The following is a 16,164-nucleotide window of genomic DNA, read 5'->3' as shown; positions in this document are numbered from 1 at the left end:
GCTCATATACTGAAAGCAGTGAGCCAACCAAGCTGATAAACTATAGCAACCTCAATTACCAAAAATTGTGTGATTTTTACTGTAAAATTGCTTAAAATTCTTGGTATTTTGTTGGCTTGGGGTTTTTTTTCTGTAATAAATACATCATAAAATCAATTTTGTTATTCCATTTCCTGATCTTAAATTCTTCAATGAACTGTTTAGGTAATAAAAGTCACTGTTTGTATTTGTGATTTAGCGAGATGTGCTTAAGTGAAGAACCTAGAAAAAACTAATAATTGTGGCCAGTTTATTAACCTGTTTATATAAATGTCTGCATCTTCTGGACTTTATAAAAAGCCTTGGGGGCCTGTGAAACAATATGAATACAAGGCAAGATGTTGCTACAGGTGTGCTTCTATGCTTACCTCTTAGAGAGGTTTCTGACTTTGAGCTGGTATTAATACATATAGTTAAGAAAACATGAGTGCAACAAAAACATCTGTGGGACATAAATGGATCAAGGACATGAAGAGTGTATGGAAGTTTCCCCTAAAGTGTTCAGATTTCCATAATAGATGAGTCTTAAGCACTGTAAAAACATCCAGACTTACTTTGCATCTTTATAATAAGGAACTGGTGTGTGAAAAAGCAACGAAAATGGGACTGGTTTTGTAATTATCTGCATGGAGCGTTAAGTGATTCTGGGTCTATCAGATTCTGAAACCCAGTTCATACCTGGGAGGTGTCTTTATTTCTCTGTTGCAGCAGTGATCAAATACTGGATATTTGTCTGAACTAACATAAAGTTAGAGACTTGAACAGCAGATCGTTTAAAGACTGATCTGCTGTCCTCCCTTGATGTGCATGCTCAAGATAACCAGTTAGTGAATCTACCTGGTTTTTTAACAATTTATCTCCAATGCCTTTTAATTTTATTCAGCTTCATAGATGTTACAAGACAACTTGAAATATGATTTGTCTGTACTACTAGTTTTGTGTAACTGTGTCTAAGGGTAGTATTGAAATTGTGATAGTTGTCTTTCATATTTCAAATAATTAATTATCATGCTTAACCTTTAGCAGACCTCTCAAAATGTGGCACTTTGCATAAGCTGTTTCTGCTATGCTATGCTGTTTCTGTTGCTTCTAACTCCCCTGGCTTCAGTATTTTAAATGGGCTAAAAACTTCTTCATCAGTACCCTGTGAATGTATTGGATTTCTCACAGATTCAAAAATCCGTTTTGAGTGTGTAGGGAATAAAATGTATCTCTTCATCCCCCAGTGCTCTTTAAAACAATGTTCCTGAGTTAGGTAATATCATGGATGGTAACCATTAAAACCTAGTCCAAAACTGATTGATATAACATTGGTCCATTAGATTTTCTATTTATGAAATATACATTTGATTAGCTGAATTCAGCTAATGAGCAGCTCCTCAAATTTCATGTGGTAATCAGTAGTGTTTATGTGGCCAGGGAGAATATGCATTCCAATTTTTTAATTGTTAAAGTGTTACCCTGAAGGACCTATGAATCTTTCATAATATAGAAAGACTTGTTTCCTCTTCCACTTATTTTCCTCTGAAAAACTAAGTAGGGAAAAGGGCAGTATTTTTATGGGCAATTTTGGAGCTGCTTCTAACTTTCCAACTGGATATGGCATGCTTAAAACGCACAAACCAGAAGCCTTGGGAAACAAGAGTCAAATGCCATAAACTTCTCATTTTGCTGCTTATAGTAATGTCCAAGAATCTTCACTTTATTTGGTTATTCATGCACTCACACATTGGCAGTCTCTCCGATTTATTATGCATAGAAAAGGTTTGTCCTTGTATAAAATCAGATTGCTCTCTATAGCTTGAAGTGGAAGCTGCAGCCTGACAAATGCAAGGGAACAGTTGCACAGTCACCCTGCTGTGCCTGTCCGTGCCAGCTGGACCTGATCCTTGCCAGGGGAAGGTTCTTGGCTTCCAGTGGGCTCTGTGTCACTCTTACTGTTGGACTGCCACAATGTCATCTTAAAGCCAGTAACAGGTTAATGACAGTGGCGGTTTAAATGGCTCTAATTTGTCTAGCTTTTTGCAATATGCTGTGCTGTAAACTGATTTCCAGGCTATAAGCACCTGAAAACTATAATGGGCAGTAAACACAATCTATGTTCTGTTGGGATTTGCTGTTCAAAGTAGGTAGTTAAAAAGAATTGATTAAATGGTTGATATTCCTTTAGTTGGACATCTGGGAGACAAAACTTTCTGTTGCCAAGTTGCACTGCAAGTGGTCTCAGCATTTCTGTCAAATGTGAAGCACGTACTTGTGAAGTGTGTGGTAAAAGATAAACACTGTGCACTCTTAGAGCTGATGAACACAAGAAACTTCAGAACTAACTTTTGGCTTACAACTTCTGGCTCTTAAGATTCCTGTCTTGCTAGATAAGTTTGCCTTTGGATTCTGTTCAGCTTTGTGTGTTTATAAAGTTGGCCTTTCATTTGGAGAGGTTTATATGGAGTAAGTGCTGTTTCAATGATCCTGTGACTTACAAGGGTCTAGACTTCATCCAAATAGTCTGGAAATGGTGGGAAAAATGGGAGAGACTTCAGCTTGTCTTAACTGTCAAGTAAGCCCAGTATTTTATTTTAATGAATAAGTTGGTATAACCTGAAGTATTTGTGTTTCAACCACTTCAGCCCCTCAACTGTTCTGTGCAGTTAACTTTGAGAGTCCTCAGTGAATGCTTTGAATTGATGTTAAGCTCTTGTTTTTCATGGTTTCCTTGAATTTTGTTGTCATCCAACTTCGACTGTTCAGGTTGCTGGTCTAAAAAGAACCTTGATAGACTCTTAAAGGGAGGTTCCTGTAGATGTCTTTGCGCTTGTGGAGTCTTTATAGGCCATCTAAAATGTACTCTTAAAAACCACTGGTACTTGGAATGGGTTAATTTTTAAAACATGGGCAAGTCTTATAAATATGTTTAAAGTTTTAAAGTGCTTGAAAATAAAATTGGGCTTCTGAGACATTTTACATGATTATATGTTAATGAAAATAATGGACAAATTTATCAATGGTACCTCAAAAATACACCTCAATTATTTTCCGTTAGCAGCCAACACGTGCACTTAATTCCCTTTACCTAAGGCTTAGGTGCAGTTTAATAATATCTCTATTTTCGTTATGAATAACTTCTGCAGTATTTTAAGACCACTGGTTCAACTTTGAAGTAATTTTAACCTGAGAATCTTCCTGAGAATGTGTTTCTTGCTGGTTTAAAATGCAGTAAATATACTTAACCTGAAATTTTAAATACATATGGAAAGCAACTGCTTGTCATAAATGGCAAGCATTGAAGTAATGTTAAGTTATTCCATGTGTTGGTGCCCTGATACATGAGCTCATATAGAATTTAGTGTGTGCAGGATATCTTCTTCCTCTCGGCATTGAGAAGCCCAGTGCATTCAGACAGCAGGGGAGCAATGGACTAAAGCAGGTGCAGCAGCTGGAATTGTGACTGCCTTTCAGTGATTTGTGTTTAAATCGTTAATCTTTCTGAACTTCTGAGTTTCTCAGACAGGGCTGGACTTTATGGTTTATAAGTGTTCTCTGAGGTTTACTATAGAGCCTTTTATTTAGCATGAGTGCTTACCACCACAGTTTAAATATCTAAAAAGTAATTTGAGATTGTGTGTGTATCAGTCCCTCCTCACTGAATTTGGGGAAAGTGCACGTAGTAGATTCTGTATTACCCAAAGTCTGAAAAATTACATTTCATGTGACTGTGTACTCAGCAATAAGTTAATGTGAAATTCATGCCAGATACATTCTGAGGGGAGGTTATAGCCAGGTGAGGGTCGGTCTCTTCTCCCAGGTAACAAGCGATAGAACAAGGGGAAATGGCCTCCAGATGCACCAAGAGAGGTTTAGGTTGGATATTAGGGGAAATTTCTTAACTGAAAGTGTTGTCAAGCATTGGAACAGGCTGCCCAGGGAAGCAGTGGAGTCACCATCCCTGGAGGTATTTAAAAGAGTGGGACCAGGTGGTTTGGAGCAGTGGCTAGGGAGCAAAGCACAGGGTACTCCCATTTGGTACCAAGGTGAAATCAGCTGTGGGGCCAGACTGTGCCCATTTCTGTGTGAAAGTCCTGCAGGTCTGAGCTCTCTGAGCTTTGAGTAATAATAGACATGGAGAATTTCTGACTAGAATGGAAATGTTCTAAACACATTACGCTTTTAATTTGTAGGTACACAGATATGAACACTTCACTAGCAATCCTGGGAGTAAAAATTTTCTAGTGTTTATTTAAAATAATTTCTGTAGTGGATGCAGGGATTGAGATGTGGTGAATTTCAGCTTGTGGTGTTCAGGAATCTCAACTGCAGCAGGAAAATGAATTACTGAATTACGGTGGAACCTGTGGTATAAATCATATTAGAGATAGCTATTTTACAACATCTAGCACTACTGATGTGATATTAAGAGGACAGATTATAGACTTGCCTTTAAGGCACCTGCAGCTGTATTTTTTTCTCATCAGCTAATAAATAAACAAAACAAACAAAAAACCACCCCAAACCCCAAATGCCCTTTGTCCTCCGTAAGTTCGAACAGGGCTTTTTCTTAACATTGGAAGTCTTGTGACTGCCTTTTCGTTTGATTTGGATTTTTTGAAATGAGTTGAAACAAAAGCTGTGAAATGTATTAATTACTGAGGTAATTAGCAGGGTGCAAAGGTTAAGTAGCTTGAATTCTTTCAGTAATTAAATAACTTCATCTGTAAGGGAGTTAAAGTCCTTTAGAGCAATCTACATACATGTGCATAGCATGAAATGTCTCAGTGGACTTACACTATCATCTCTCTTTTTTGTTGAGGGAAATATTTTAAGTTTAAGCATTGCATAAGGATCCTTCCTCTTTCTTTGGCATGCTTTGTACTTAGTACTTTATCTTTCTTCTGTAAAACCATTTTCTTTCAGACTACCTGTGCATTTTCCCCTGTTATCCAGCATGGAGGTTTAAAACCTCATTTTGCTTTGCTGTCTAACTTGCCATCCTCCTTTGCAAGGTGAAGAGCTGCTTTGTCACTGCATTAATACTGCTCCTTGCTCTGCATTCAGATACCAAGAGAGATGACCACCTTTGTACAACACTCTTTTTTAGGCACCTTCAATCTTAAACTGATACAGGAGAGGAAAACAAAGGGATGAGCAGCACCATGTACAAATTGGTGTTACCAGTTTGGGTACAGCCTGCAGATAGTTCCTATTATCAAGTATACTTAAGAGACTCTGGTCTAACTAATTAGTCATGTGTGTTAACATTTTGATGCCTTGCAGCAGAAATTGTCCAGGTATGCTTGAAAGACTGAAAACTGTATATAGGCTAACAAAAAGGGCCATTAATATTACAATGACAATTTCACTAATATTTAACATAATGTAGTTGAATTCTGCTTATGCCTTGATAATGTCCACGGTTATGTGATCATGTACTGTTTCTTTAGGATTTATGGCTTCTCTGGGAATATGTTTGTACATTTGCTGTGGAGGAGCTCAGCCCTGAATGTTCTATAGGGGACACTTTAATTCCATTTAGGTTAATTAAAAAGATGCCTTCTAATTTGGGATCTTGAGTCTTCTGCTTTCTGTGTATAAAATAGGCACACAGCACTGCTGCTTCCACTCCTGAGTTTTACTTTGAAATAGTGGACTATACATGTGCACTTTTGTCATCATGGCAAGCATCATGATTGTTACATGGCATGAATAGCCCTAGTAGTCAATAAATAAGGCTGTGGAACCATACAGTGAGTATTGAGAGTAAAACAAAACACTAACTTAGCTGCTCACTAATTTCACACTGTTGCTCTGGCTGCGGCAATGGTCCCATGTTTTAAGTAGAACATAATCAGATAAGATTAATGCAGCATCGATACAGAGGTCACTTAAAGGCTTCACAGGTGAAATTTTACTTCAGTATTTCATAAGCTTAAGTGTTTAGTATTGCAGCCTTAATCTGTATAGCTCTGTGTGTTTATTGTATTTGTATATTGTGGCTTTTTCTTTTACCTACACAGTTCACCAACATATTTGTCTATTTATTAAGAGGCTTAATATTGTCAGTGTCCATCTGTCAGGATGTTGCTCTGCATAAAAGCAAGGACTTGGCAAAAGGGTATCTTTGTACACATTCCTCTTGGACCACTCAATGATGGTCAGCCTGTTCAATGTCTTCCCTAGTAACAAGGGAAGGTGCCATCCTCTAGAAATGCTTTTCCTAAAATAATTTGCAATTACTGTTATTCTGCTATGAGACACAAACTTTAGGGCTGCAAGTAATGTGAAATGGCAGCCATGTGGTGTTGGTAACTAGGTCAGGTTTCTCACAGAAAGATTTTTCTCATCTCTTACAATTTAAGGAAATAAGTAAATAGCCCCCCTGAGTTCTCTTCAGCTTTTTAGAACTCACAGAGCATTCTAGTAATGCATTTCTTCTGCTGGGAGTGCAGAACAACGTAACTGTATTTGCTTTGTTAGGCAATATGGACAGCATTTATCAAAAAAGTATCAGCAAATGTATTAAACTCATACAGGGAGCTGCTCTTTAATTCAAGACCATGAGAGATTTATTTATTTGTGTGGCTCCTTAGACTTCTCCATATGCCTTCATTTCAGTTGTTCAATGATGGAACAATTTATTCAGCACATAACTTTTTATATCGAATATATATGTTATATGTGTATATACATATATTTGTGTGTGTATGTGCCATAAGAATGGATTGCTGCAAAATACATGCCATATTTCAAGAAAGCAGGGTTGTCTTTGTTGAAAAATACTGACTCTTGCACAGATTTATTTTAGAATTACCTTTAGGCCTCAAATGATTTGGTTTGGTTTTTTTCCTAAAAAAGGGCTGAGTTTGTTGGGAAATTAAATGGCAGACCCATAACTTTGGTTCATAGCTTGTAGCAAAACAAATAATGTTATTGTGTTTTAACAAATGAGTATGTATCAGATGATCCATGGTAACTTTGTGCTTGATTTTAGCAAGTAAAAACATGCTTGAGTTTAACTAAACAAATTTTACCCTGAGGAATGTCAGCTGGCATGGAGTAAACTCCAGTGAGCCTTATTAATTCATTCATGATGCCTGCAGCATAACTTCATGGGCAATAAATACTGTCCTAATTCTTACAGATCCTGTAACTTCACAGTTCAAAACAAATAGAAGGGGGGTGAAAGGAGGTATGTCTGACACTTGTTGGTTAGTGCAACAATCTCATGGGGCTGTTAATCATAACTACTGATATCTGTACTTGGAATTAAAAGTAAATAGACAACACTCTTGCCTGGTTTTATGTGCATTACAGACATTGAACAGCAGCATCTATATACCATGGCAGGTATTATGGATAACTCATTTCACTGTAACACAGCAAATATACAGAATAGATGATCCATCCTGAAAGAGGAGAAAAAAACACGTACTTCCATCCTCCTCACTTTTTCTGAAATTTGATGTTGGAGCTTGCCATTTCATTTGCACCAGACGTAGCACAGAATACCTGTATTTCAAACAGCTCAGCTAGAATCCAAAAGTTGGATATGCATCTGAAATTGCTCAAAAAAAATTGAAAGTGCATAATAATATCAGGATTTTGTCTCCACTACAATTGCAGTATTTTAAAATGTGCAAAAAAACAATCTGAGGTTTGGGGCGGTTTGTTTTGTTTTACATTTAAACTGGTTTACTGGTTGGTTTACAATACTTTCTTTCAGAGAGCTAGGCTGAAAGCAGCAGAAGACACCAGTTGACTGTCAGTTTAATTTGCTGATTCGTCTGTTACAGGGATGGCATCAGGCCAGAGCTTGGCTCACAGACTAAAGGCTGAGAGCTGTGAAGATGCTGGGACTTGAAGGAATGTTGTTAAATTGTTACTGAGTGGAGGCAGTGAAAGTTTTTGTCTTTAGTTTTGAAGTGCTTCTAATTTTGCATTGACAGAAATCTTTCTACCTTGAACTTGCAGTCTTTTTTAGTTGAAGGGAGATCAGACATCAGAAAGATACAAGGATGGAACAGCTGGCTATTAGTTAAGTGCTTCTTCCATGGATATCTTGTGCAACCAAAAATGCAGCTCAAATAAGCTTATGTTTCACAGCAATCAAACAGAGTTTTGGCAAAGGCTTTGCAAATGTCGTCTTTTCCTGGCAGACTTGCAAAATAAACCTGCTGGGTTAAGTAATGAGACTAAAAGGGAAAAAATCCTGGAAATCTTTTCTTGCCAGCAAGCAATCTGGAAGAGGGTTACGACTAAAGAATTGATAGTTTCTAATTTAAAAGAAACGTCTTAAGCAGATTTAACTCTTTTTGCACAAAGTCTGACTTTGAGAAGAGCTTTGAGCATCTAATTCAGAGAGAGTGACTTTTGGAGAGCATGGCATTTTGGGTTTGTTTTGGTTTGTTTTTTAATTGCTAACAATGGAACTAAAAAGTGTTTTATGAACAGAACAAATAGCTTGCAGCCTTCTGCTTTTCAAAACAAGTTATTTCAGGAGAGGGCATGCTGTCATTTAAGTGTTTTGTATATAACATCATCCTTCTTCTCCATAGCTGTAAACACCAGCCGGTATGCTGAAAGTTATAGGATCCAGACATATGCAGAATATGTGGAGAAAAAACATGAAGAAAAACAGGCCAAGAGAAAATGTACAGAAGATAGTTGGAAGGAGATGGAGAGGAAGAGGTTAAAAACCCAGTGCACACCTTACGTTTCCCCGAGTCGATACTACTGCGTTAACAGGTGAGATGTCTGTGCTGCCAGCTCATGTTCTTACTGCACTTCTATTCAAAATCTAACAATTTTCAGGTAGTTCTTAACTAACACAGGACACTTTTCTGTATGTATTTCTTTGCATATAAATCAGTAGTGGTGTATCAGCTATCACAAGATTATAGGTAAAGGAACAGAGGGAATTTCATCACAAATGTGGTTAGACAGATTTCTAAATTCTGGGATCTTGAGGGCAGGTTGCATCACAGCTTCTGAGCTTGATGTAGCAGCACCATTTCGTATAACCAAAATAAAAAAATTATTTTCTTTATTCATATGACACTTGTAGATGGCTTGTGTCATGTGGATACTTAGCTGTCATCATATATCCTTGTAAAGACCATGTTGGTTTTGGACTTTCTGTGGTGATAATAGTGCCACAAAGAAGGGTATAAATTCCCTTCTAGAGCAGTCCTGATGAAGTTGTCCATATGCTTCAGAAACAGGATAGCAAATGATGATACTTGCATGGTGTTAAACTTCTAGTATAAAACTTGAAAAAGGTTTTAGTTCGTTATTTAGGGGCAAAATTAAGTCAGGACATGCCACTTTTGGTTCTGGTACAGTATGTTTCCTGTGTTGCTGTGTGTATTTCTTGTTCCATTTTTACTTTCTGATATTAATGACAGGTTTTGGATATGATGGTAACAGGTAGCTTTTTTCTCAGTCATCTGTGTAGCTGAGCATGTGAAGAGTTTTTCAGTGTTAATATGATTGTATAAATAACCCATCAAGTTATTGGCATTCTTCCCCCCTCCCTTCTCCTGCACTGTCCCCCCAGTTCCATCAATTCTATATGAGAATTAGTTTAAGTAGAGTGTATAAGTTACATTTCTCTAAGCTTATGTTTTGGTTTCGTTTGGGGGGGGGTTTGTTTCTCCTTTTCTTCCCTGCTCCATAGTTAGACAAACCAAATATGGTGGTCATAAAACCGGTGCTGAGGTATTTCTGCTTTATCTTTCTTGGAAATGTTACATTAAGTTCTAGTTCTCATTATATCTTCCTGTAAATGTTAATCTGTTGTGTAACAAATTTGCTGAACTTTTTCTGTTCTTCTCATGACCTTATGATTTTGCAGGTGTGTATTTTGGCCAGCTGTCAGATGTTCATGGCTTTTGTCATGGTGGGAATTCTAAATGTGCTATAGACATGTTTGATTCCAAAAAACATATGGAGGAAGCTGATGATAAAGTCCATATGAAATAAAGTTAGTTTAATTGAACTGTTGTACTTAGGAAGCGTGGAGAGTACATGCTGTGAGGAGCTGAGGAGCTTTAAGGATTGTCCTGGCACTAGCCTGCACGTGGCTAAGGCTTAGGGCTGTAACTAAGGCAGTAAACTATTAAACAGTGTGGAAACACTTACTGCTCCTTGAGTTTGCTGCAAAGAAATACTAAGTCCTAGTTTTGTTTCTGCCAGAGGAAGTGTCTCCTCTCAATGAGCGTTGGGTTTTGGGTACCTCACAGGTTCCTGTCAGATGGTAACGGTGGCAGCTTATGGAGAACAGGAAATACAGAAAGCTGATTTGCTGTTGTCTTGCAAAGAAGTTTAAGGTCCACACAAATGTGTAATTTGGAAAATTGCTGAACAAAATTTTCAGTAAATTCTTTCCTTAAAAGTTTGACATACCCCAAAGGGTTGTTTGTCTAAGCAATCCTCCTACTCTCCTTGAAAATTTTTAATATATTTTTTCATCTAGTGTTAAAAAATTCTACAAGTAGCTTTTTGTTTTTACATGATCAACATTTTGATATCCTTGGATAGCAGCCTTTATTTTGTTGAGAGATCTTCTTTTGTAATTGGTGTTACATAAATTTTTGTTCTTTTATTATTCCATTAATAAAGTGATTTGGTTCTGTCCCAAATTCCTTCTCATGCAGGTCTTTTGACATGTTTTTCTTAATTTATTTTTATTTGCTACTAGTTATATTTTATTCTTTTGTCAATTTATATTTTGTAAATGTTTCCTCTGAAGTGTAATCTGATTAGATAGAATGTGGAACTGCAAACCATGGTATTTCATGTCACTCAAGATGAACACTTTATTTTTCCAGACAAAGGTATATAAAAATACTTATATATAAAGGTATATAAAATATTTATATTTTATATATTCCATAATAATTTTATGTAAAATATAATATCAATATTTATATAAACAATTAGGACAGATTTATATGTGTATGCATGTATAAATGTGTATGTTTGTCCAGATTAGTTGAAGTCATATCTAGTTGAGCACTCAGTACTGTGATGTATCTAGCAGCTGATCCCTTATAATAGCTTCATGTTACTGCATCCTTTATTTATTTATTATTTAATAAGCTTGCTGCATCAGCTTCTGCCAAGGAGCACAGCTGCAGAATAGCTGCTTGTCTCCATGATGACAATATGTCCTGGCTACTTTTTCATAGAGTAAGGAAGTTGTTGGGTATTTCTTGTGAGGAACTTTTGTCTTAAATTGACAGATTGATAAATATGTAACAAAGGTTCTTTAATTCTTGTCTTATTGATAAAACTGTAGTCCTATATTGTAGAGGACCTTCTCTTCAGAAAATAAAGTTTATTAGTAGCAGTCACAAGGTAAAATTATTTATAATTAATATATATTCCTTGCATGTAACTTAATACTACTGCTAAATAGAAAAATTTATTTCAATGGAAATATGCCTAATTATTGATATACAATGGAGAAGTAGAGGAAAAACTGCTTCATTTGACAAAACTTCAAATAGTAAGTAAGATCCCCTTGTCTAAAGCTATTGCTATTCAGAACACACTTAGGAAACAGATGGAACTGGCTATGTTGTGCTTAGCAAATGTCTGCCTGCCAGCTCTGCCATGACTGTTAAATGCATGGCTTCAAGTTTTTCCTTAGCAAAATAGTGTTAAACCATAGCAGGAAAAGTCAAATAGGGTATGCTCTATGGAAAACTAGGTGTCCTGCTGTATTTGTACTTATTTATTCTCCTAATCATCATCTAGGAGTAGTAAAATAGGATAAGGCCAATGGCAAAAGACTCGTATGAAGTACAGGAAAGGGATACATCACTTTGCCTTACAAATATTCTATCTAAAACTATGAATGCTGCATCTTCTGTCAAGTCAGGGTGCTGTTTGTAGCACCACTTCCTTGAATGTCTTCATTTTGCCAAAGATTATCTAATTTTTGGAATGTTCAAGTGTTTCTACCGATGATTCTTTTGTTTTTTTACAGAAATGTTTGTTTATAGTGGTTTATTACCCACTGAAGAATAATAATTGGCAGAAGCTGAGGTATTAAGGGTATAGATAACAAATATTGCAAGCAAATTATTGTAGTATTCCTGTGTTGTAGTGTTATTTCAGGTGATTTCACCTGCTCTTAAGCTGAAATGACTGATTTTTATGATGGATCAGTATCTACTCCCTACACCCCTCAATGTTGTTTTGAGTGTCAAGAGAACTTAGGTTTCTGTGTAAGTGAAATTTATTTGTAGTTCCACATATATCCAGGCCAGTTTCAAATGCCTTGTTGTGATGAAGTGTTTCTTTTAAAACTCAGATATGCTTTCCCAAAACAGAAAATGTTCAATGCTACATGATCATAATTGTTTTCCTATCTTTTGCCCCCCTCCACTTGCTGATTCTTTCAATTTAATTACCGTGGTACTAGTTGGATTGCTGCTATTTAGTACCTCTTGAAATAGATTCTCTAGAAAATAAATACAGTTTTTGCCTGGATAGCTGTTGTACAGGTGTTACGTAGTTAGAGGATGGTGTAAATCTGTGTCTCTGAATGGTTCAGGTATCCAGACAGTTGAGGATCATAAAAGAAGTCTGTCTGCATTGGACAACGACTGAGGCTATTATTGTGTTTAAATCTTTAACTTTGTTCAGTTGTTTCTCAGCTGAATCAGGAAGTTGAGGCAGATATGTGGACACATCCAAAATAAGTGTTACAATTAGAAAAGTGAACTGAGTGGTGCTCTAGCTCGTATATGCAACCATACTCATTTACTACTAAGTGCATAAATAATGTTGCTGTAATCTTGAATCTTATTTTAGGTTAAAGAAGAAAAAGATGTAAAAAAATTAAGCCTTTCACCTTTAGAAGCCATGCAATCAATAAATGAATATAAAATAAAATTAGTATTTTGGGAGAAAGCAAGAAGTCAATGGTTCTTCATTATAAAATATGTTTATTTTGTACTGCCACTTTTTGGTGGTGGGTTTTTTTTTCCCCTTAAGATATCTGCAGGAGGACCATAAGGCCTAAAATTAATTTTTATGTTGTACTTTGGTACCCAGCTAAATGTGCACTGATGGTCAAGAACTTGTTTCTCTTTATTTGCAATAATTTCGTGAGAGTCATAAGTTAGAAAAAGGTAAATTCAGCCATGAGACCGTTCAAGAAGGGATCTTCTTCCTACCGTGAGTCCAAGTTCCCTCCTGAGAGCCAAGTGCTCCTCATACGTCTGAAGAAATCCTGGGATCAGAATTTATGGCTCCTGAGTTTTTTCTTCCTAATGTATTTTTCAGAATGGCTTTCCCCAAAGTAGAATTCTTACAGGCTTTTCTAAACTATATTTTTTAAAAATAGTAGTTTTTCATTTCTTAAATACTCCTTCTTCCCTAGACTTTTTTCTTTCTGACCCTAGTTTTTGCCTGTTTTGCAATATTGAAGTGTGTACATAGGATTAACAATTCTATCCAGCTTTTTAGCTTCCATCTTTTTATTGGTGGTAGTTGTGGTATGACTCACAATGATGATTTGTAAGAAATCATGCAAGAAGGCCTTCTGTGTGTGAATGTTTGGAGCAAAAACCAGCTATTCATCAAAGTAAATGGTGTTTGTGCTCCTAAAGTGGAAGCAAGAGCATGAGATGTAATCATATGTTTCATCTTTGTTTATTGCCTTTGGACATCCCAGACAGAGTCTGTTTTAAGTTGCAAAATGTTCAGCTGAAAAAATTCCATTTCAAAGCCAAAACTATACTACAAAATTTAACAGTTCTTCCTTTGGCTGAAACCTTATTGAAACACCATAATTCCCTGCTGTTGATTAAAAAGAAAAAAAATACCTTGTAAGGCTTTGTTTTATAACTTAGTATTAATATTTATTTAACTCACAGGATTGAACATGGCTTAGATGCATACAGCCATGTTGTATAGTTCTAATTTAAAAATGGAAGTTTATAAGTCTAAAACTACATTTTTTAATTGGTTGTTCTAAAAGCGTTATATTAGACATTTAAGTAGCTGGTGTTTACATATCTAGAGGTTCATAATGGGAACTGTTTTTTAATTAGCCCCCTTGCTACTGCATTCTTTATTATACTCATGCTAATTTGGTTTTAATATTGTCATTTGTCTTTTAAGGAAGTTTAACAATAGCATTCCAGTGGAACGAAAGCCTACCCAGGGTTATTCCGGTGTGCGCCGAATGAAGTGGAGCTCTAAGTTCATCTTTATACTGTGTTAGTCAGGCTTCATTCAAGTGCTGCTAATGAAATGAGTGTGCAATTTTTTGTGCTTTTTATTTTACCAGCCCCACGAATAATAGGACTCTTAAAGCCGGATTTAAAGTTTTTATATGGAGCTTGATGGTTTTCTCTACCTTTATATAGAAATGCTTTTAAAACTACTTGTAGTTCCAGGAGAGAGGATGAAGTTAGCATGTAGAATCCTTCAATATCAAGATGTGCTTTTCAGGCTTCAGTTGTACGTAATTTGGTGTCTATTGACAGTGCTTTACAAGAGCTTGCATAACTATGAGAATAAAATGTAAAACTGTGCAGGGATAGAGAACTGATTTAATTACATTTCAGATGAGTGATCTCATCAGAATAGCAGCTAAATTTGAGATATCGATACTACAAAGAATGAATACCTTGATCTACATAAGATTGGATTAGATAGTAAATTTATGGAAGTCAGATCTTCCAGGTAATGTAATTTCATGGTACACCACTTATGACAGTTTATTTTTCTACCTTCATAAGCATTTAATAGATGTACAACAACGTGTACCTATGTAATAGTTACTCTTGACTTTTCATGATCATCTTTCTTCTGTGTTCCAGTTTTACAGGTACCAGTACAGTGGGAAAGAGAAGCATGAGTCCTATTGAGGAAGAAACTGGTTCTGATGATATGGAAGAGGGAGAAGGCCAAGGTCCAGAAAATGATCAGGCAGACTCCTGTGCAGAGTCCCTTCCAGATGGTAAGAAGAGACCCAAAAAGTTGAAAAAGATCAAGACAGAGCAAGTTCCAGCAGGTAAGTGCAATGTTCATGCACATGGTTTTCTTTTCTGTTTGAAAGTGTCCTAGGCCTGAACAGAACTGAAAATGTTTTCTTGAAAGTCTTCACTTCGAGCAGTAACGTACTTCTTTACATTCCAAGTTCTTCTTGAAACTGAAGACGGCATCATACAAAAATTGTGAAAAAACTCAACAAACGAACCCAAAACAACATCAAAAAGCAAAGAACTCACTCCAAACCAAAAAACTCAAAACCAATGAAAACCCAGTCTGACACCAACCAAAGAAAGGAATCAGAATGTAGTTGTTTTATTACTTCTGCTAACTTTCTTCCTTAAAAGAAAGCTTTTTGAATATTTTTTTAGCTATTCTTAACATTTTTTAATGTGACTTTGTAGTTAAAGTTACTCAATGTGTTTTGCATGTCATAAGCAAAATTGAAGGCACTCTGTTTTGATGTATGCATTAATACATGCAATGTTCTGTGTGGCGTTTGTAGCCATAACCTTTATTGTGATTTATTTGGCTGAAGACTTTTCACCTAGGGTTGAAGTGAAGGTGGGTGTTTTCAGATTTTAATACCTATATATTTTGTTAGTCAAAATATTTGGAAGTGAATGTCTGACTAAATGCAGGCAGGCTACAATCATATGATGATGTTTCACCTGTTAATTTTTTGTAATGTTTTTGTGAGTTATTAGCTTGTACAAAAACCAGGAAATAACTAACCTTAGGTCACATGAATTTAAACTTCAAAAGATTTTATTTTTATTGATCCATTTATTGTTGATTCTATTTCAATGTTTGTTAATAATTTCTTGCAGAAATTGGACTATAATAAAAATTGTCTTATCTTAATTTGGTCCAGATGACCATACCATATTAGTCATCTGGAGCACTGCCTGCATTGAAGTATATTCAAATATTCATAATTAAAGCTTCATTTCAATATCTGCACTAGCAGCTTTTATCCAGAAAGTGCTATTATATACCAAGCATCCTTTCTCCTGATTTGGTAAAATCTTTCTTAGCTGATTCCAAAGCTGTCCTTGGAAATTGTTTTCGTCTTGTTATTCAGTAGGGCAGTTGGGGCATGTAAGCATATGCAAAATGACA

General features: G+C 36.1%; 1 protein-coding gene across 2 annotated transcripts in view; it reads left to right on the top strand.

The window, feature by feature from the left end:
• The window catches only part of PARN (poly(A)-specific ribonuclease), a 48,812-nt gene that overhangs the window by 31,248 nt on the left and 1,400 nt on the right, over positions 1–16,164 (top strand). For both annotated transcript variants that reach the window (XM_032125974.1, XM_032125976.1), the window contains exons 22-23: positions 8,586–8,775; positions 14,871–15,064. In XM_032125974.1, coding sequence (XP_031981865.1) covers positions 8,586–8,775; positions 14,871–15,064 — 384 coding nt within the window. The remainder of the gene's footprint in view (positions 1–8,585; positions 8,776–14,870; positions 15,065–16,164) is intronic.

The sequence above is a fragment of the Corvus moneduloides genome, chromosome 16 (genome assembly GCF_009650955.1).
Source record: "Corvus moneduloides isolate bCorMon1 chromosome 16, bCorMon1.pri, whole genome shotgun sequence".
NCBI classification, from domain to species: Eukaryota; Metazoa; Chordata; class Aves; order Passeriformes; family Corvidae; genus Corvus; species Corvus moneduloides.
Note: the sequence above shows the minus strand (reverse complement) of the source record. Positions and strands in the feature narration are given on the sequence as shown.